The sequence below is a fragment of the Mastigoproctus giganteus genome, chromosome 6, assembly GCF_048544385.1.
Source record: "Mastigoproctus giganteus isolate SK-2022 chromosome 6, ASM4854438v1, whole genome shotgun sequence".
In the NCBI taxonomy this organism is placed as follows: domain Eukaryota; kingdom Metazoa; phylum Arthropoda; class Arachnida; order Uropygi; family Thelyphonidae; genus Mastigoproctus; species Mastigoproctus giganteus.
Window position 1 is genome coordinate 59,192,169 of NC_143580.1, and position 23,996 is coordinate 59,216,164.

At 34.4% G+C, this 23,996-nt stretch overlaps 1 protein-coding gene across 1 annotated transcript in view; it reads left to right on the forward strand.

The window, feature by feature from the left end:
- Positions 1–23,996, forward strand: part of na (sodium leak channel non-selective protein na) — a 605,671-nt gene that overhangs the window by 263,321 nt on the left and 318,354 nt on the right. The window contains exons 17-18 of the mRNA XM_090376183.1: positions 6,560–6,753; positions 9,196–9,303. Of these exons, the coding sequence (XP_090232309.1) occupies positions 6,560–6,753; positions 9,196–9,303 (302 nt within the window). The remainder of the gene's footprint in view (positions 1–6,559; positions 6,754–9,195; positions 9,304–23,996) is intronic.

Genomic DNA, 23,996 nt, shown 5'->3' on the forward strand with positions numbered 1-23,996 from the left:
GAAAGATGATAATAAAATTTAGAAATATTAGAATCAAAGGTAAGAAATATAAGTAAAATATAAAAGTAAGCATATATTAATCATCGTTGACCCGACAGAGAATGTAATTTAATGATTAAAATAAGATTAAATATATAATACATACTACATATTGACCGTATCTAGGACATAATGTAATAGTCGTCAAAATAATATGTGGTGCCCCCTATGTGATGGATACGGTAAAAATAAATAATTAAATTAATGCATAGAGAAACATGCAGATAGTAAGAAGAAAAACTAAAGGAGTAGGAATAATAGAACCTGAACTCCACAAAGGTGAAAAATAGTAGTATAGATAAGAAATAGTTTCTCCTACGTCCTCGGATTGCCCTAATAATTTCGGAGAAATAAAAATAAAGAGTGTAGGACAGTTTAAAGACATTACAAGGTATAAGTTGTGGCTGGGGTATGCCCGGGATCGCAAACCCATTCCTATAGTAGGACCCTGAGCTGAATTTGCATGTTATCTCAGCGTGAACATAAGTAAATTTAAATGAATTTAACTATATATTAACTATATATTTAAAAAAAAAAAAAAAAAAAGATACACTCTAATTTGCAAGCCGGTGGGTACAAGTTTTCTACGCCGTAAGACACCAAGAATGCAAAGTGTATCCTATTTACATATATACATGGCACTAAATATAACGATTATATTGAAAATTATATTAAAACAATAGGTTCAGAAAACAAATTTTTGAAATTAATTATGTTTATTTCGCTTTCCTGAAATGATATTTCAGGTAAGCGATAGGGAAATTATTATTGATCAACCTGCCGTACAACGCTGTTAAGCACGCTGAACAATTTTTATTACTATTGCAGATATAAGCAATCCTTAGACATTACGATAAAATTATATTAGCATGCACTGATTTTGATATATTAGATTTCCAATTTGTAAGGCTGACTACGTTAAAATTAAATGCATCTCTTTTATTATATATGTTTACGTCTATATTATTATTATGGAATATTTCTATATGAAGATCCAGATAATTTGCTATAGTATCGGAACTATTAGTTTTTTCCAATACAAGTTCTACTGGATATAATTTACTGTAATCCTGGACAAAATGTGGACAATTAAAAACACATATATCATCTACGTATCTATATATAAGTAGGTTATCTTGGAATTCTCTTTCTGTATAATGTAGATAAAGGTTTGCGATTATGCTTGATGCTGGACTTCCCATAGGGGTGCCAGTCACTTGTAGGTATAACGATGTTCCGTCATATACATAATTATTAAAGATGCATAATTTTATTAGAGAATCCCAATAGGTTAAATCAACCTTTATGGTATTTTTATTTTCTAAATATAGTTTAGTTATCAAGATTAACTTTTAAGTTATCAAGATTAATGCTCGTAAATAGACTGTTAAAGTCAAATGTTTGTATTTGATGAATATTTTTATTTTTTAGAGCATTTATAATAGGTAAGTTATTATTTATTATAATAGTTTTATTTAAGTTATTTGATATAATTTTAAGTAACTTTTCTAACGTTTTTCCGGGAAATTTAGCATAACTGTCTCTACATGATGTTATGAATCTGAAAGCAATCGGTGTTTTATGAAATTTGGGTATGCCATATATAAATGGATATTTTAGGTTATTATACTTTAACTTTAATTTTTTATGCAATGCAATTAATTTTTTGATTATTATATTAGAGGAAGATGTTATCTGTTTATATGTATGGCTAGACTGTAGTTCATTTTTTAAAATTTCTATATAATATGATTTACATATGATTGCATAATTACAAGCAGCTTTGTCAACGGGAGTAATTACAAAATGTTCATGTATATCTTTGAGCTGCCTATTTATTAATTTGGTATTATATAGATTATCCTGTATGAATTTCAATTGATTATATTTGCTAGATATGATATTAAGCATTGTAAATAATTACATGTGGTATGCTTCAACCGGTATATTATGGTTGTATGCTGATCTTATGCAGTATTTAAGTAAATCTGGATATAACAATTTTTTAAGGTTAGATTTATTAATAGGTAAATTAGGTCGAAATTTAAAACCCAGTGATAAAATATCTCTAAGTTCGGGATATGGGATTATATCTAAATTGCCGGTTATAATGTGATTATGGTTAGGATCCACGTATCTATGAAATGAAGGTTTGTGGCAAACACGTGTATCCTGTCCGATGTTAATATTGTGAAGGTTTGTAGCTATTGTTTTATAGTTACACGCTTTAAGACCAAATGGTCTAGAATATCTAAATCTGATATTAATATGTAAGTTATTAATAGGCAGCAAGTCATTACGTAAATTAATAGTTTTATGTATATCTAAATCATCCATTAATTTATTTTGAAAGTATAAGATGAGGACAGAGTTTTCCGGCTGCTTGCCAACATTCAAAATATGAAATCTGAATTTGACAATGTGCGATATGATGTGCATAAGATGAGAAGATACAAAGACGTAATCATTGGTTTTTCTATTTAGTGCTTTGAGTACACTAAGTTTAATACTGAAAAGTGTGTTATGTATTTTACTAATATTTATAGGATCCGTGTCCCACATTTTGAATAAATCTATGAAGTCTCCTAGATGTTCTCGGTTGCTTTTATATGTGTTGGATTTACTATATTTCCTACTGTGATTATATTTACGAAGTTTGGCAATTTGAAACATATTATAAACACAAATATCTTTTAAATTATTCGTCATATATTTTTGATTAAATTTATTATTTAGACCGTATGGATATAGTGTTTTATATTGTAACATGCTAATATCTTCTTGCAATAATCTTTCATTTGCATTATTAATTACATTAAGTATTGAAATGAAAATTTTGCCAAAAGTATGTTTTTGGAAATGTCTGAATTCAATGTCATGTTCCAGATTACCTGTTTTCTTGCTGGATTTGTTATTATAAGTTTTAATATCGGAACGATGAAGGTTCATTCTGATATTTAGTTTATTGCTAGTTTGACCAATATATTTAACATTGCAAGTACGACATGTGATCATATATATGACGTTATTCATTTTACAGGATATATGTGAATTCATATTAATTGTAGCATGATTTGGATGCACATAGGGGCAAGTAAGATATAATTTGTTGTTACAAGGTTGAAATTTAAGAGATGGTGATCGGATATTAGTGCCAGAAGCATTATATGCTAAACTGCTCTGTAAAGTGTGTGATATTTGTGTATGTGTCGATGTATTAACATGGTTAGGATTACTATCCAGGGCAACAATAGTATCCTCGGTCACTTTTATCCTACTCTGCCGATGTAGTATATTATGATTATTATATTTAAGTGACATAATAAGATATTCTAGACCATTTGGTCTTAAAGCGTGTAACTATAAAACAATAGCTACAAACCTTCACAATATTAACATCGGATACATGTGTTTGCCACAAACCTTCATTTCATAGATACGTGGATCCTAACCATAATCACATTATAACCGGCAATTTAGATATAATCCCATATCACGAACTTAGAGATATTTTATCACTGGGTTTTAAATTTCGACCTAATTTACCTATTAATAAATCTAACCTTAAAAAATTGTTATATCTAGATTTACTTAAATACTGCATAAGATCAGCATACAACCATAATATACCGGTTGAAGCATACCACATGTGGTTATTTACAATGCTTAATATTATATCTAGCAAATATAATCAATTGAAATTCATACAGGATAATCTATATAATACCAAATTAATAAATAGGCAGCTCAAAGATATACATGAACATTTTGTAATTACTCCCATTGACAAAGCTGCTTGTAATTATGCAATCATATGTAAATCATATTATATAGAAATTTTAAAAAATGAACTACAGTCTAGCCATACATATAAACAGATAACATCTTCCTCTAATATAATAATCAAAAAATTAATTGCATTGCATAAAAAATTAAAGTTAAAGTATAATAACTTAAAATATCCATTTATATATGGCATACCCAAATTTCATAAAACATCGATTGCTTTTAGATTCATAACATCATGTAGAGACAGTTATGCTAAATTTCCCGGAAAAACGTTAGAAAAGTTACTTAAAATTATATTAAATAACTTAAATAAAACTATTATAATAAATAATAACTTACCTATTATAAATGCTCTAAAAAATAAAAATATTCATCAAATACAAACATTTGACTTTAACAGTCTATTTACGAGCATTAATCTTGATAACTTAAAAGTTAATCTTGATAACTAAACTATATTTAGAAAATAAAAATACCATAAAGGTTGATTTAACCTATTGGGATTCTCTAATAAAATTATGCATCTTTAATAATTATGTATATGACGGAACATCGTTATACCTACAAGTGACTGGCACCCCTATGGGAAGTCCAGCATCAAGCATAATCGCAAACCTTTATCTACATTATACAGAAAGAGAATTCCAAGATAACCTACTTATATATAGATACGTAGATGATATATGTGTTTTTAATTGTCCACATTTTGTCCAGGATTACAGTAAATTATATCCAGTAGAACTTGTATTGGAAAAAACTAATAGTTCCGATACTATAGCAAATTATCTGGATCTTCATATAGAAATATTCCATAATAATAATATAGACGTAAACATATATAATAAAAGAGATGCATTTAATTTTAACGTAGTCAGCCTTACAAATTGGAAATCTAATATATCAAAATCAGTGCATGCTAATATAATTTTATCGTAATGTCTAAGGATTGCTTATATCTGCAATAGTAATAAAAATTGTTCAGCGTGCTTAACAGCGTTGTACGGCAGGTTGATCAATAATAATTTCCCTATCGCTTACCTGAAATATCATTTCAGGAAAGCGATAAACATAATTAATTTCAAAAATTTGTTTTCTGAACCTATTGTTTTAATATAATTTTCAATATAATCGTTATATTTAGTGCCATGTATATATGTAAATAGGATACACTTTGCATTCTTGGTGTCTTACGGCATAGAAAACTTGTACCCACCGGCTTGCAAATTAGAGTGTATCTTTTTTTTTTTTTTTTTTTAAATATATAGTTAATATATAGTTAAATTCATTTAAATTTACTTATGTTCACGCTGAGATAACATGCAAATTCAGCTCACCCGTTCCTACTATAGGAACGGGTTTGCGATCCCGGGCATACCCGAGCCACAACTTATATCTTGTAATGTCTTTAAACTGTCCTACACTCTTTTTTTATTTTTCCGAAATTATTAGGGCAATCCAAGGACGTAGGAGAAACTATTTCTTATCTATACTACTATTTTTCACCTTTGTGGAGTTCAGGTTCTATTATTCCTACTCCTTTAGTTTTTCTTCTTACTATCTGCATGTTTCTCTATGCATTAATTTAATTATTTATTTTTACCGTATCCATCACATAGGGGGCACCACATATTATTTTGACGACTATTACATTATGTCCTAGATACGGTCAATATGTAGTATGTATTATATATTTAATCTTATTTTAATCATTAAATTACGTTCTCTGTTGGGTCAACGATGATTAATATATGCTTACTTTTATATTTTACTTATATTTCTTACCTTTGATTCTAATATTTCTAAATTTTATTATCATCTTTCGATTTATTTATATTCGATTTACATTCGGCCTATACTGGTTTATATTTGGTTTAGATTTAAATTACTTAGCATATATTGTCCTTCACAGAAACAGAGAACCTCTTGTCGTTTTTTGCCTTCATTCTGGGTGGTTGGCCCCAGTTGAAGTCATCTAGATTGTTGGTAAAAAGCGATAATATTTTTTTTTTTTTTTTTTGCGTTTTCTTAGGTCCCTGATGATATTATTATTGGATTGATTTGCTTATTCTAATGGTTCTTTATATTACCCTTAATATATAATATGATCTATAGAGTGCCATTTTGCACTTCTTATGTACTTCCTTTCTCCAAACTAATCTTTTACATGGTTTTAAAGCATTCTTCCTTAATCTATTCTTCTACTGATTTACTTATTATTTCTTGATTCTTTTTCTACTATACTCCCTAAATATATGAAACTATTAAAATCTATCTTCTTTCCCTCAATAAAGATGTTAATTCCTTCTTCTCCTTCCTTTCTTGTCAGTCTCATTACATTACCCTTGGCATCACTAAACTTCAAATTGTATCTCTTTACTTCTTCCTCCCAAATTTCAAAATTTCAAAAATCCAAAAGTCATATTAAACCTGTCATCTTTGTAATAAATACCTTATCTGAAGATTAGTAACATTGTAAAAATACAAAGTATACTGGGACATTCCTACTTTTGAAAAGATTATATTTATTTGATTTTTGATTGATTATGTTCAGTTCAGTTTTAATTTAGATTGTAAAGGTAGTGAGAAATGGTATTTAAGTTTGAAATGCAGATATTTTTAAAAATATATAATAATGAATGTTGAGAGCAAAAAATGAATATGAAAAGGTTAATTTTTTAATCTTTAGTGAGTATGTACATAGTTGCCTTTTTTTCCCCTTGTTTTTTTGTAGGTGAGGGAAAGTTTTATGAAACAGTTTGTTGAAGAGACACCAGAAGAAACCACAACAATGAAGAAAATAAGTGAGACTGAAGAAAATCTAGTAACATTCAGAAAACAGAGGCCACTTAAACTTTTATCTTCTCCAAGCAAAATGAGAAATGTAACGTCACAGCTTCGAAAAACCAGTGTTAACAACATCATAGTGTAAGTATTACATTAACATTATACAAAATGTGTTTAATAACAGTCAGAATAACCTACCAGTGGTGTTGGCTTCATAACAAACATGGAGGCAAGCACATGGTCTGACAGACCTAACTGTTGCTTTTTTATTTGGATTTTAGAATTCTAGTTGTTGTTTCTTACCACTGCTTGAACTTTTCCTAATAAATGCAATACTTAGTAAATGTAATTATTTGTTTTTAATGAAAAATTTAAAGTTGAAAATGTGATTTTTATGTTATTTAAAAAAAAAACAAATTTATTAATTCTACTACTAAAAAACAATATAAATATGAACATGAAACTATTTGTTTCCATTTTCAAGATCATGTACCCATTAAAAGTACGAAAATTGAAACTAATTCATGAGTATATTATCGTGGTTTGTCAATTTCGCTTAATAACTGTGTAAACTATACACGTCACTGCCAAAACTATTCAGAAAAACTTTCATTATACAGGTGCAACATTCTCCCCAGATCTAGCTGTCCAAAAACTGGTGTCCAAACACTGGACATTTTTAAGATTCTCTCTCTCTTTCTTTCTCTCTCACTCAAAACTTGTTCGCTGAGTAGCATTATTGGATGATGAATTGGTTCTCCAAATACAATTATATTTAAGTTAAAGTTAATAATTAACTTAACTCTTCCAAAAACTAAAACTCAGTTGCCAACTTGCTATCTATGAATTCTGTTTGGAGCCAGCAGACTTTTGACTACCATGAAAAACACACTTTGATCTGAGAAATGCATGACAGAAAGTCAACTGGCCACCAGATTAAGTCCACAATTTACCAGATTTATTTATTAAGTCATACAGATTCTGCTATGACACATTCAATAAAGTGTTGCAACTTCAAATATGAAATATTTGAAGTTGCAACACTTTATTGGACGGAATCAGCACACAAATCATTTTGTAGAACTCTTACATTAAAGTTTTCCATGAATGTTGTGCTATTCATCTGTTTATTATCTATCAGCCTGTTGACATTCATGACATATTATCTCTAAACTCATTGTTATTCAATGATTGTGATTGACAAGGAAGGCAGCCTTTATTGATTTGTTGACAGGGGTGATTTGGCTTGCATTTCTAGACTTCCAACCCTATTTGTAACTCTGGTTAGAGAGTTGCTATCCCATACATTTGTTTTCTTTAAAAATGAATCTTTACTAGTATTAGTTTTAAATAAACCGAGTTTTTTTATTAATTTTTACTACTTTCTAAATTAAGTGATAGTATCATCCTAGAGCAGGGGTGGGCAACCTCTGGCCCACCCTTCTTCATTAAACAGTAAAAATTAAGAGTAAATAGCAGCTTCCAGAAGGTCTGAATTTTGATGAGATGGATTTTAAGTACCTTTACTGTATTTTTATTTCTATTTAGCTGTTAGTGAAAATATCCTGTGCAGTATTTGCATTTCTGTTTTTTTTGTTTTTTTTTCCCCTAATTATTTTATTTATTATTTTTTAATTGGAACTTTGCTAAAGCAGGTTGTTTGGTAATTCTTTTGTCATGCTTCATTTTCTCATTTTGAAATTTTGACCAGTGGTCCAAAGGATTAAAAAGATAAAATAATACATTTAATAATATTAATAATAAAAAACGTTGATCACATAAAGAAATTGGCAGAAAATTGGAGGCCAAGCTGTTGATGCATTCTCAGTTTATCTGTGCTTGGATTTCAACACTGAATTTGCCAATGCCTACTTAATTATACTGACTGTTTAAAAATTGAAAAATATAAAAATTGCCCACTCTCCAGGTCCTAAGGTTGCCATATTTTAGACTCTGCACCTGTTAGGAAGCTATATGAAGGAAGAACTGCTAATCTTGAACTGGCAATTAATGTTCAACAGATATTTTTCAAGTGAGCTTTTTTGACCCTGTGACACTATTAATTAATATATTATGATTGTTAATTTAATTGTGAAAATATCCTGTGCAGTATATGCTTTTCTGTTTTTTTTTTTTTTTTCCTAATTATTTTATTTATTATTTTTTAATTGGAACATTGCTAAAGCAGGTTTTTTGGTAATTGTTACGTCATGCTTCATTTTCTCATTTTGAAATTTTGACCAGTGGTCCAAAGGATTAAAAAGATAAAATAATACATTTAATAATATTAATAATAAAAAAAAGTTGATCACATAAAGAAATTGGCATAAAGTTGGAGGCCAAGCTGTTGATGTGTTCTCGGTTTATCTGTGCTTGGATTTCGACATGATTTTTTTCAAGGTCCTGTACTGTTGTGGACCACACTTTGGGAAACACTAGTGTAATGTAATACGTTAATAATGTAATAAATATATTAAATATAATATAATAATATAATTATTTTATAATTTATTGTAAACTGAATTGTGAACTACTTTATTTTCATTATTTATACCATTTATTGTATCTAATATTTTAAAACAGAGATTCAAATAATCAGAGACTTTTAGTTGGAGACTCTGGTCAAATTCCAGTTTTAGGCAAAGGACCAAAACAGACACAGACTCAAAAAACTCTAAGACTCGATCGCAGGTAAGCAGAGAACTTTGCTTTAATTTCTTTAAGTTTGCAAGTTAAGAGAATAGCAGTTTTTCATTTTGACTTTACTGATTTTATTAATAAAGTTGGTCTGTATTTAAATTTGCAGAAAATGTTCTCATTATCTTTATCACTGTCACATCACTAAAGATTTATTATTACTTAATAATAATAAATTATTAAATTATATTACAGTATTTCCATATAACATAAAGCAGTGAACTTTTGCAATTTGTTATCACCACAAGTTTCTTGTGTTGCACTGTGAACAAAAGTCAATATAAAGCTTGTTACTTCTTAACTTATTCATTTGCAAATCAACTTGAATCTTTTAAAGCTCTTCTCTAAAATTTACTTTAATGGTTTTATTAATAAAGTTGGTCTGTGGTTAAATTGCAGAGAATATTATCTCAGTATCATTTTCATTTCACATCACTAAAGATTTATTATTACTTAGTAATAATAAATTAATATCACTATTAAATTATATTATAGTATTTTCATATAACATAAAACTTGACATTACTCATATTAAATTTAGTCATGAGTGGGTTGTCAGGTTTGCCCTGATGGAGTGGCCCTGCCTTTTGAGAAGATAAAAATGAAAACTACCAAAACAGGATGGCTATAAGGTTGGAGGAAGAGAAGCACTTTTTTATTCATAGTGAAATGCAAAGCAGAACAGTATAATGTGACAGATTGTTGCCATTGAATAAACAGACGTCTTTTCAAAAGCTGGAAGATTTATAATTTTCTTTATATAATAACTTTTCTGTTAAATTCTTTGTAAGGATAAATTTAAAAGAAATTTTTTGCCTTTCATCAACCACTCACAGACTATAAAATGACAAGACATGCATTTAGTTCGGGTTTATAGGAAACCTAATTAATTAATAAAATGACAGAAAGTCCTGTACAGAGGCATTGTTCTTTCAAAATTGAGAGTTGTAATACTATATACTGTATAATTTCAGTAATCTTGGTGTTCTTCCCAAAAGAGAAGAACAGTTTATTTATTTCATAATGCCAAGGAAACTTGTGATGATACCATAAATTGCCTTGCATTCCATTGCACTATTATTATTAATATTAGCCATATGATGCAATGAAACCTGAGGCTTTTGCTGCACTGCCAAAAATAAAATAAAAATAATTAAAATAACAAACTACTTATTTGACACTCTCTCCTCTAGTAAGTACCTATCCAATTGTTGGATCTCCCCAACTTGTCAGCCTCAGCTACCAATGGAGGCAATTTATTCCAATAACTAACAACCCACTAGCAATCCAGTCTAAACCTCTTCCCTTATAAGTTATGTTCCATAGTTTTGGAATCAGTTATAACATTGCAAGTTTCACTCTCATTCATTTTACTTTCGCCTCTCAGAGCCTTGTACACCTCAATCTGGTTTCTGGTGAGGTTTCTAGTTGCCAAACTCTGAAGTCCACATATTTGAAATCTTTCTTCATATGGACATCCATTTTCCAATCTCACGGTGTATTGCCTATCTTTGGACCCTTTCAGGAAGCTCAGTGTCTTTCTTTAGATGCTGTCTCATACTTGAACACAGTATTACACGTGCAGTCTTGCATTTGCCTTATGTGGTGAGATTATGACATCTCTATCTGTATGAGCAAATGTACAATAAATCATTGATAGGACACCACAGGCCTTCCTTGCTATCTGTTTACATTTCTTAGAGAACTTCATATCCCATTATATTGGTTTCTTCCTCTGCTGTTTTTTATTCAATCCCACCAATATAAGTTATTTTGGGGTTGCTATTCCCCAAGTCTAAAACCTTGCATTTTGCAACATTAAAACTTAGCTGCTACTTTCCTGACCATCCCTGAAGTCTGCCAAGTCATCCTGAAGAGGCACTGTGGCAATGATTATCAACTACTCTACTGATCTTGACACTGTGCCCTGTATCACTTTGTCAATGTCATTTAAGAAAATTAAAAACAACAGTGGTCCCAATACCGATCCTTGGGAAACCCCACTTCTTGCATTAGCCCAGTCTGAAGAGTAGCCATTAATAAATTGAGTAAATATGAATAAATTGAGCAAAGGACAAATACAAGACCAGTACCCCTTGAATTTGAGAATACTTTTTTTTTTTAATAAATTAAAGGACTTATTCAATCTTCCTTACATTTCGAGGGTACAGCTCTAAAACGGTGTTCACAGGCCGGCCACTAGTTAGTACACCAGACTGAACCTATTGGTAACTCTTTAGGAGGCTTCTGGATCAGCTAGTGTATAATCTTGCTACCTCTACTCTGCCAGATAGTAACTGGAGGGAGTCTGAGTAGTGTGCATGCGGGGGGCATTGTCGAGGCCACATTATGTTAAGGATTTGGGTATATTCTTACCATGTGAACGCCATATCCAAAAATTTCATTACTTCATACAGCATGTCCCACCCACTTTTTCTCACTATTGAATACACCATGAATTGTCAAACTAATATAGAAAGCTTATCTGCGAAAAGATCTAAACCTCCCAAACACTTCCTAATTCATTTCACAAATATACATGGTCTCAATTCTAATCTCAATGATGTCCATTTCCACTTGCAGTCTGCCAAACCCCATGTACTTTTTTGACAAAATCTCAGTAGTAGTAGTAGTAGTAGTGGCATGTGATGCAAAAAAGCAAGTGTATGAGCTTATGCAGCATCAGCCAAAAAAAAAAAAAAATCACACCATTCCCTCTAAATGCCTGTTCAGTTCCTCCTTAAATTTATTCAACCTATCAACTTCCACGACAGATGGAAGTTTGTTCCAGCAATTAACCACCCGCTGGCTAAAGGCAAATTTCCACACATCTATTCTACATCTGTCCTTTCTTAATTTGAATTTATGCCCCCTTAGGTTCGTAATCTGAACAAGTGGAAGGATCCCATCAGAATTCAGCATGCTCAACCCATTCAAGGCCTTATACACCTCAATCAGATCACCGCGCAGGTGCCTAGTTAATTAGATAATTAACTAGTTAATTAGATAATTAAGCCTCTCTTGGTAAGAGAATCCCTTCATTCCCCTCACCAATCTTGTTGCCCTTCTCTGTACACGCTCAAGTAAATCTACATCCTTCCTAAAATGAGGCCTCCAGACCTGTACGCAGTACTCAAGGTGTGGCCTGACCATTGCCTTATACAGAGGGACAATCACCTCCTTCTCCCTGCTAGCAAAATTCCTATATATCATTAACAAAACCCCATGACCTGCCCTGGCAGCCTGTCTGCATTGCTCAGAAAACTTCATATCTGACTGCACAATTGCTCCCAGGTCTTTTTCATTTTCTACCACCTTAAGTGTAGTACCACACAGTTGGTATGTTTCTCTGGGGTTACTTCTATCCCTATGCAGTACTTTGCATTTGTCAAGGTTAAACTTCAGTTATTGGTTGATTCAACTACTGTCCATCTCAGTTGCCCAAATTATTCACTGTATGATTCCTTTCGCCTCAAAGGTGGTACTTGTGCATATGTCCATTCCGATATTCCCTGTCAGAGAATTAGTAATTTGGAATCTCCTCTTTTCGATCTTCTCTGGCTTAAAATCTCTCTACTTCATTGTGTCAAATTCATCTGTTGTCTCTACCATTCTCCCAACTACACTAATCACTTGGAGCTCTTTGACTTCCTCTCTTTGCAACTTGAATTTCTCCAGTCCAACTTTCCTAACAGTGAAGTAATTTTCCTTGGTGATTTTAATGTTCACATCTCCAGCTGGCTTCCGTTTTCTAGTCACACCGACCCAGCTGGTTGAGATGCTGAGGCTTTTGCAATTACTAATGACCTTACACAGATTGTTCATTTACCTACAAGAATACCGGACAATCCTAACCATACAGCCAACATGCTTGATCTTTTTCTCACAAACAACCCTTCTAAGTACACGTTCGAAGTGAGAGGTCCTTTAGGCACCTCAGATCACAACTTGGTGATTGTCTCGTCTCCAATGGAGCCTTTATCTCATGGCTATTCCCAACCTCATGTTGTTTGGCATTACAAAAATGCAAAATGGGATGAACTGTGAGATTTTTTTCTTCTTTTCCTTGGTCGGATTACTGTTTCAAAACTTCTGATGTCAACGTTTGCTCAGATCATGTCAGTGAAATTATTCTTGTAGGAATGGAATCCTTTATCCCACACTCTACTTTAAAATCTCGTCCTTTATCTAAACCTTGGTTTTCCAATAAATGTGCTAAGGCTGTTCAAGAGAAGAATGTTGCATATCTTAATTGGCTTCTTTCTAATTCTTCAGTTTCATTTTCTTCTTACACCAAAGCTTGCAACAATTGTAAGGCAATTATTAATCAGTCCAAACTAGAGTTTGAACAGGCTCTTTGAGTAGACTGGGGTTCAAGCCCCTGACTGCTAAATATGGTCGAATTGTCAACCCGCACTGGACCAGCATGGCAGATTATGGTCCATTTCCATTAACATGAATGGTTGAGGAGGTTCCATCCTGCAGTGGGTTGATAATGGCTGCAGTTTACTTTACTTTTTACTTTTACTGTATTAATTTATATTTTATTTATTATATGTACTGTATTTATATAAGTTAAAAATAAAACACTATTTTTAATTGAAAATGTTTATTTCTGAGCTTTAAATACTCTAGTATTGAAAAGGGTTGGTAAACTATTTTGTGCCTGAAACCTAACCCTGTGATTTCCCATTAACTCTTGTATAAAGGGTTCCATTTGTGCCTATCCCCCCCCCCCAGGAACTTAACCCCAGCATAAATCGAAGGCTGCCTGTATATATAAAACATTTTTTCTGCAACTGATTTGGCTGGCTTATTATGGAATTTAATTGCAGCTTAACTTTTTCCTGTATATATAAAATGAGACTAATAGGGTAATTTTATTTCAAAATCTGTTTGTAAGAATATGAATTTCCGTGAATCTGTTTGTAAGAATACGTTAAAAAACCTGAGTGATGTGGTATTAATATTCATATACAAGTGGGTGATCATTTAATTTGCAGATTGGTGCAATATTTTATGTTTACTGCTTGAACTTTCCATAACTGCTGCTATTGGCACTCTCCCTGATTACTAACGAGCAGACCCTGTGTGCATATGCCAGTACTTGTTGAGCTAGTGTTGTGTGAAGGGAGTTTTTTTAGACGCACATCACTGACAATCATTTTGAAGCAAATATCATGTTGGATATACAGATTGAACAGCCATATGTGATTCGTTGTGTCAGATGGGCTTAAATGCATCAGAAACAGTTAAAGACATAAATGAAGCATATGGTATTGAGTGTCTTGGTAGGATGGCCTTCTTTAAATGGCACAGATGATTTAGTGGGATCAGATAACTCAAGACCTGATCAACCTTCCTCCTCAGCAACTCCTGAGAAATTGCAAAAACCCAGGAAATCTTGGATGAAGACAGGCAAATTACACTCTGTGAATTAGCTGTTAGAATGCCCATTTCATATGGTAGTGCTCACAATATTGTGAAAAATCACCTGAAAATGTTGTGAATCTGTGCCCCCTGAATTCCACACAATTTGACTCAAGAACAAAAACAGCAAAGAGTAGACGTGTGCAAAGAAATGCTTGTTTTGAAACACAGGGTCAAAACTTCTTAAATTGAATAGTGACTTGTGACGAAACTTGGATTTTTCATTATGATTCAGAGACAAAACAACAGTCTAGTCAGTGGAAGCATTCTGATTCACCAAGACCTAAGAAATTTCGAACTTCTTGTTCGGCTGACAAACAAATGGTTCTTGTGTTTCTTGACATAAAAGATATTCTTGTTACACATTCTGTGCCTTGTGGCACAAACTATAAATAAAAAGCATACTCTGAGGTTCTCAAAGTTTGAGCAAAGTCAAACTTTGCTGTGCCATTTGTGAGCAACGTCTAGAATTTTCCCATGTGAAGTGGTTTCTCCATCAAGACAATGCCTGGCCCCATACGGCTAATATTGTGCAGCTAGTGATACTGCCATAGGTGCTGAGGTTCTGCCACATCAGTCTTATTCAGTGGACTTAGCCCCATGCGATTTCTTCCTTTTTGCACATCTGCAGAAAGCTCTGAAAGGTAAGCATTTTGCCTCCAACAACAATGCTCAGAAGCACATTGCAGTCTTTTGAAAAATGGTTTGCAAGAAGCATTTAATGCATGGGTACGATGTGGTGAAAGTGTATAAAGTTCAAAGGAGAGTATTTCAAGGAGGAAAAATCCACAGAAGATTCAGTTGATGACAATCAAATTAAGATCTTGCACCAGTCTGTGAATTAAATGATCACCCCTTGTAAAAACTGACTAAATAAAACAGGCAAGTTATGCACAAAAGGTGATAACTGTCATAACGTAACAACACCTGTATTGGTTGGTTTGCAATATATTTAAAAATCTAAAGCTGTTGCATTCCTATATAATGTCAGGGTTAAGTCAGCTTAGTGGTTCTTATTCCAGAGTAAGTTTTAAATAGGTGGGTACAGTATTAAACATATCTATAATATCATATAAAGATTGGCAATCCATGGGCGTCTACCTGAATTATATCTTGATAAAATTGAATAAATTTATTTAGATATTTTTGCTTTACAAATTTCCAATCTATACATGATATTATGAATGGATATAACAGTGGGCACACCTATTTAAAACTTACTTTTGGTACTTTAAAAGTTAATTTATTAAAATAATATCAAACTTCATGTCTGACTTCAGGCTAGGTTGTGCATTTTAAATGACTTGACTTGTCTTTTGGTATCTTGATTTAATTTGTATTACATTCTTTTCATTTCAATGTTTATAATGATAGCATGTTCTGTTTGTTCTTAATTTAAGGGTAAATGATGTCTCAGAGTGCTAAAATTCATATTTTCGTAAATTTTTAAGCTGATTCTTGATTTTTAGCAGTACCTTGAGAAAAAGAAAAACAGAAGTCCTTTAATTTATGCAAAATTTATGAATAAATTTCCTTTTGTTTTTGAGAAGTATTTTACTAGCTGTTTTTAATATGGTTGCATCACTTGTAAGTTCTTTACTAGCAGAGACAAGGAGGTGATTATACCTTTGTATAAAGCAATAGTCAGGCCACACTTCGAGTATTGCGCACAGGTCTGGAGGCCTCATTTTAGGAAGGATGTAGAGTTGTTAGAATGAGTACAGAGAAGGGCAACAAGATTGGTGAGAGGAACAAAGGGGTTCTCTTACCAGGAGAGGCTTAATTCTGTCAGTTTCAGCATCTGGAGACTAGGCACCTGCAAGGTGATGATTGAGGTGTACAAGTTTCAGCATCTGGAGACTAGGCACCTGCGAGGTGATCTGATTGAGGTGTAAAAGACCTTGAATGGTTTGAGCAGGCTCAATGCTGATGGGATACTTCCATTTGCTGAGATTAAGAACCTGAGGGGACATAAGATTCAAATTGATGAAAGACAGTTGTAGAATAGATGTGTGGAAGTTTGCCTTTAGCCAGCGGGTAGTTGATTGATGGAAGAGACTTCCATCTGTTGTTGTGGAAGTAAATTTAAGGCTGAACTAGACAAACATTTGGAGTGACCGGATGGGTTAAATGGGAAGGGTTTTTTTTTTTTTTTTGGCTGATGCTCTATAAACTTGCTTTCTTGCATCATGTACCTCAACTAATGCTAATATCACCTTTTGTGCCCTTAAAAGATGATATCTGCTCTACAACATCATCAACCTTTGCCCCTGCCAGAAATACCCCGATCCTGTTCCACTTATCCTTTTTGCACAATATATTTCCCATTTCCCTGACAATAGAGTCACCGACAACAACTAGGTCCTGTGGGACCAGCTCATTCTGCTGTGGGGATTGCTGCCGCTGCGTTGCCTGATGTTCAAATGCAGGCTCTGGTGTTGATGTGGGCAGCTGAGAGCTTGGACCCCTGAATTTAAATCCTTCGAGGGCATCTACCTTATTCTTCAGGCTCTCATATAGGCCCATAACAACACTGAGTTGCTGTTGATTTCCTCACCCTCCTTACATCGAGCACACACAAAGACATTCCCTTTGGCAATATCATGTCCCATTGGCACTCTAACATTTCTAAAAAATTTCATGCAAACAATTCTTTCTCAATGTTTCAGAGTTGCAACAATATGCAACAGCATCAATCTATTTTCAGACAATATTAAAATACTCTACAATACATTACAAACTACGACTTAGTTCTAAACATCATGTAAATAGACTAACTTCCTTTACATTCAGGCCTGTACATATTGTATAGTTTTATACACCCATGACTCTGTCGTGTTTCACAGTGTGGAAAGCTCGTGCCCACAGATTGTCTATATGGGGGGTATTATGTCATTTATGTTTATTTTTATTTTTGATCTTAAAAAATATTATTTTGATTTCTTTAACATTGCCATTATTCACTTAAACACATGAGGCAGTTGTCCAGTCATCTGTCCAGGGACCAACTGTGGTACGGGTTTGCAACCCCGGACAGCCCGAGCACTGCTTTATTCACCTCCATTCCAATTACTTTTTGCTGTTATTTTTACTACATTTTATTTCTTGTGAGCAGTTAGGCTGGCCGAAAGCAATATCGAGATGCTATTTCTCTACTATCGCCACTTGTTTTCTTCTATTACAAAGTTTAGTGTCTTTTCCACACTACTTTGTTAGTTTTTGTTTCTCCCTCTGCTGGCTTTTTGCCTCATCTGTTTAATTGCTCACTTCCCCATCACATGGGTACTGTTCCTCTTTAGAAATTCACACCTTCTCCCCCACGGAGCTACTTCAACTGACATATATACGCCGCACGTGAACACTCAGCTCTCTCCTTCGGTCACCATTGACTTTTAACGTCTTTCGGTCCATACAGACAGTAAGTTTTCTTGTTTTGCCCCATCTCTTAGATTTCTTTGATTTTATATTTCATTCTTCTTTTTCCACAGGATTCTATTGGTATGAACTTATTTATTTATTATTATTATTTTTTATTTTTTAAAGTTTATTTATTCTTTTCTTCCTTCTGGTCTCTGTCGGGTCAGCTATGATGTATATGTATGCCTTTTATGTGTACATCATAACAGAAACAGAGACCTGGCTTATTGCAGTGGCTCCTACGATTTTCGCTACCGACTCCCAGACAAAGTAGTTAAACTCTCAGGATCCACAGCTTTAGGTGCTTACAATAATTATATTAACTGCATTTTATTTCAGGTAACTTTTTTTTTTAGCTTACTGATTCTCTCAATTCTTCCATGGTTATTACACCTGATAGCTCAGCTCCCCTACCAAATACACAAATACACAGATAATTACCTTTTTATCTATTTTTCATTATGGTTGCCAGATTTTTCTACATTTACCGTAGTACCCTTTGATCCATAAGCAAGTCTTATATATTTTTTATATATTTTTTTTTATAAAATTTTCAGTAATCTTTCAGTAATTTCATTGAATCTTTATCATTTTTTTATATATATATAAAAAAATGAGTGATTACTGAATTATGACCACCTACCTAATATTTCGTAGATCCTCCTTTTGCCCTCAGTACAGCAGCTATCCGACATGGCGTTGATTCAACAAGATGTTGGAAGTGTTCTGGAGGTATGACTAACCAAGCTGTGTGTAATGCGGTCAGTAATGCAGGTATGGAGGTGGTGTATCCAGACGCCTGATATACCTTTCCACAGTGTTCCACAAGTGCTCTGGGATTGATATTGGGGGTGCTTGGAGTCCAATCAATATGCTAGAAGTCAGAACTGTGTTCCTCAAACCATTCCTGCACAACAAGTGCCCGATGGCTCAGCACATTGTCATCTTGGAAGACACCATTGCCATTCGGGGAAAAGTGTAACATAGTAGGGTGTACACAGTCAGCAAACAGTTGACGATAGCGGAAACCACTGATACGTTGTTCCACGTGCACCAGGGGTCCAAGTTCCTGCCAGTGACATGCTCCACACCATACAACCGCCTGCACTGGCCTGCACTTTTGATACCATGCATGATGGATGAAGAGCCTCGTGTTGTTGACGCCAACTCTGTACATGACCATCCATGGTGTGGAATAAATAACTTGATTCATCCAACCAGCTCACCTTCTTCCAGTCTTCTAATGTTCAACTTGCATGCTCTTTGCACCAGGCGAGTCTTTTAAACCGATGAACCTTAGTTAGGAGAGGATGCCGTAGGGGTCGTCTGCTGGTATAGCCCATACGTGCGAGCATGCGTTGCATGGTCATGCCAGATATTGTTCTGGGCTGGCCCATATTGTATCGGATAGTCAACTCTCCAACAGTGCTGCGCCTGTTCGAGTCGTCAGACCTGACACTCACCTTTAACATCAACCTTTCGCTGACCATTGCAGTTTTGCCATCAGGTCATTGTTTGACCATTTTGACACCAGTCCCGGTACACTTTAACTATGGCAGCTTCCAAACACCCCACCAGTTTAGCCGTTTGGGAAATCGAGGCACCGGCTCATCAAGCACCCAGAATCTGTCCTTTATCAAAGTCCGATAAATCCTTCCTTTTACCCATCACGCTCATAATTTTACTACCTACACTGACACCTTATGTAGGCTACGTAGGTCGACTAACTCCGCACTCTCATACCTCAAGTGGTCACCGGGTCGCATTCAGTTTTCATAGAGGTGGTCATAATTCAGTGATCACTCAGCGTGTATACAGGCAGTTCTCGTTTTACGAGTTTTTTCCCCCCCAAGTATCAAATATTAACAAAATTGAAAATATGAACATTAATTGCAAAAATTGAATGTTAAACAGTCATAAATACCACATTCCAAACCATGTGTGTAGCTATACAATACAGTGTACCCCACTTTACAATATTAATCAGTTCCAGAGACACCATCGTATTGTTAAAATATCGTAATGTGAACCCAACACACATTGTTTTTTGGTAATTTGTTTTAAGATCTCGGAAGTTGAAATTTTCACCGTATAACTAAGCTATTTATCTCTCTAGAATGTCATTTTTAAGGTCACGAGTGTGACCTTAAGGCCATATAAAAGGTTATGAGTGTAATTTGTAAATTGTATTAGTTACCAATTCAAATCATTAAAATGCACTACACTTTCATCACTATCATATGTTCCGTTATAAGAATCAATTTTAAACGTCTTTGTGATATTTTTCTAAAGCACATTCTGGAGGTCACGACCATAAAACAATAAAAACAATTTGCACTTTCCAGTTTATTGGGCTTTTCTGTTACTGCAAGCAATTTTAAACAGGCAGTAAACTCGATCTTCTTGCATTTGCGAAAATACTGATAGCTGGAATTGTGTGGTTTTTTATGTTATTATGGTGAAATGTGTTTCCCCTTTACTGAAATCTTCAATTGTATAAAAAATATAAATAAATTTTCAGAATCTTCTCTTCATTTTTTTTTTCTGTTTCGTTAACTTGTTACTCCACGCGAATCATGTTAGTTGCAATTAGTGTACCATTAAAAAATGCTTATGCATGCAATCGCAAAATTTATAATTAAAAGATTATCTTGGAAACAATCACATCTTGAAATATTTCTGAAGAAGACGACTCCTAGTGCAACAAACCAGTGAGTGCTGAGCTAATAATGAGTGATCAGTGAGTGTGCATTTAGTCAATGATGATGAATAAACATTCTTTAACATTCGTAAGTCATAAATAATTTCTCTATTATTATAATTTGCTTCATTTTACAGGCCGTTTTCATTTCTTTCGATAAATCAATCATTGTTTAAACATAAACTAATTAGCTAACTAATTTCATTGTTGAGAACGCAATTCCTATTTTTAACTTTATGTCTATGGGAAATGAATTCCCACTTTACGTGTGCGTGCAAGCAACGAATTAACTTGTAAATTCGAGAACTTCCTGTACATGTGTATATATATATAAGTTTGTAGGTAGAGAACATAAAGTCAGGTAGAGAAAGGCAAAGCACTAGCGTAACTGCGCTCATAATTATGGAGAATGAGGGGCTAACGGAACTGAATTCGTAATTGCAGAGAACAAAGAAGGGACCGAAGATAAAAAGAAGTACTGTATTTCTCCATGTATAAGATGCACCTTAATTTTGCGGCCTGAAATTTGAAAAAAAATGTATTACATAAAGTTATTGAACTCAAGTTTTATTCATCATAAAATTCATACAACTCCTCCTCATCACTGTCAAAACTCCCATCCATTAGCTTGTCCTCATCTGTGTCTGATGACGAATCACTGTCTTCATATATTGCCTCGTCCTCAGTTCCACTATGGCATTCTTCTTAAATGACTTGACAATGATCTCAATCTTGATATTATCCCAGGATCTTTTCACCCAGGTACAAACTTCTCCTATAGTTGGTTTCTTCACTCTTCCTGCTGGTGTCAAATTGTCCCCAGAAGACTTCATCCATTGGTTCCATTCGTTTCTCATGGCAGCTTTGAAGGGTTTGTTAATGCTGACATCAAGTGGTTGGAGCTGGGATGTCAAGCCTCGAGGTATGATGGCAAGTTTTGTTTTTTGCTCTGCATCAATCTTCTTTGTATTTTTTATTATGTGTGCCCTGAACTGATCAAGCACCAATAGGGCAGGTTTGCGTAAGAGCCCACCTGGTCTCCTGCTCCAAACTTTCTCAAACCAGATCTGCATCCCATCCTGATCCATCCAACCCTTGTCTGAATGTGGACAACCACTCCTCGAGGAATGTCTTCTTTTGGCATTGTTTTGCATTTGAAAATCAGCATAGGAGGCAGCTTGGTTCCGTTGGCACAAGCTAGAACAACTGTATAATGGCTCTTTTCATGTCCACTTGTCTTCACAGTTAGTTTTCACCACCTTCTTATCAACAGTTCTGTTACTTGGGACATCAAATTGAAGGGAGACTTTGTCCATATTTGCAATCTGTCCCAACTCAAACTGATGTCGTCCAACATTGAATGACAAAACAATGAAATTCAAGGGCTTTCAGGCATCTTTTGGGCAAGTCTGGTGCGTGTACGCATGCTTAGTCCATTCCGTTTCATGAACCTGAAGCACCAATTGTGTCCTCCTTTGAAATCAGTAACTTCTTTTTCATCAGCAATTCTTCTTGCCTCATACTGAACCATCTTTGTGGACACAGGAATTCCAATTGCCCTTTGCTCCTCAATCCATATCTTCAATTCCCTCTCTAAATCAGGCCATTTTGCTGACTTGCCTCTAATGGCCTTCTTCTGCCGTGGCGTTTTCAGTAGGGTTTCTTCTTCCTGTAGCCAGTCTTGGATTGTTTTCTCAGTTGGAGGAGGACCAAACTTACGTTCAGCAGCACAATTTCCATTCACCTTTGCAAACTGGATCACTTTTAACTTGAATTCAGCACTGTACGAAAATCTTTTCTGAGCCATTTCTGGCCAGAACATGGCAAAACGCAACCTAATATACTGGTAACAAGTGCGAAACAATGAGTGCAAAGACAACAAGCGCGAAAAAGCAGGAAATGCAAGTAAAAAAAAATCTACAACCACTGTATAAGATGCACCCAGTTTTTAGACCCCAAATTTTTCGAAAAAAGGTGCATCTTATACATGGGGAAATACGGTAATTAGCATTAGCTTTAGTAGAGGCATTTGATGCAAGAAAGCAAGCTTATGCAGCATCAGCCAAAAAAAAAAAAAAAAACCCACTTCACCCCTCTGTTCGTTCAAAATACCTGTCCAGCTGAGCCTTAAACTTATTTAGGCTATCAACCTCCACTACAAGGGATGGAAGTCTGTTCCACCAACCAACCACCCGCTGGCTAAAGGCAAATTTCCGCACGTCTATCCTACATCTGTCTTTCCTCAATTTGAATTTATGCCCTCTCAGGTGATTATTCTGAGCTAGAGGAAGAATCCCATCAGCATTGAGCATGCTCAAACCATTCAAGGCTTTATACACCTCTATCAGATCACCTCGCTGGTGCCTAGTCTCCAGACACTGTAATTTGCAAAACTTAAGCCTTTCTTCATAAGAGCACCCTTTGTTCCATTCACTAATCTTGTTGCCCTTCTCTGTACTCGTTCCAGCAGCTCTACATCCTTCTTGAAATGAGGCCTCCAGACCTGTATACAGTACTCTAGCTGTGGCCTGACCATTGCCTTATACAAGGGAATAATCACCTCCTTATCCTTGCTGGAAAAATTCCTGTATATCATTGACAATACTCCATGAGCTAATCTTGCAGCCCATCTGCACTGCTCAGAGAACTTCATATATGCCTGCACAACCACCCTCAAGTCCATTTCATTCTCTACCACTGTCAGTGTAGTACCACAGAATTGATACGTTGCTCTGGGGTTGCTGTTTCCCATGTGTAGTACTTTACATTTGTCAATGTTAAACTTCATTTGCCACCTCTCAGCCCATCTGCTCAACCTTTCCAGATCCTGTTGCAGCAGCATAGTGTCAGTAGTGTCCTTGACAACCCTGCCAACCTTTGTATCGTCTGCAAACTTGGACATTAAGCTTGATATACCATCATCAATATCATTTATAAATACAGAAAACAATAATGGACCTAACACTGAGCCTTGAGGGACTCCACTAATAACATTAGTCCACAATGAGCAGTGTCCATTGATTACCACTCTCTGTCTTCTCCCCCTCGACCACCCCTTTATCCATAGCAGCAATTTGCCTCCAATGTCACACTGCTCCAATTTGTGTAGCAGTCTTCCATGTGCAACAGTATCAAAAGC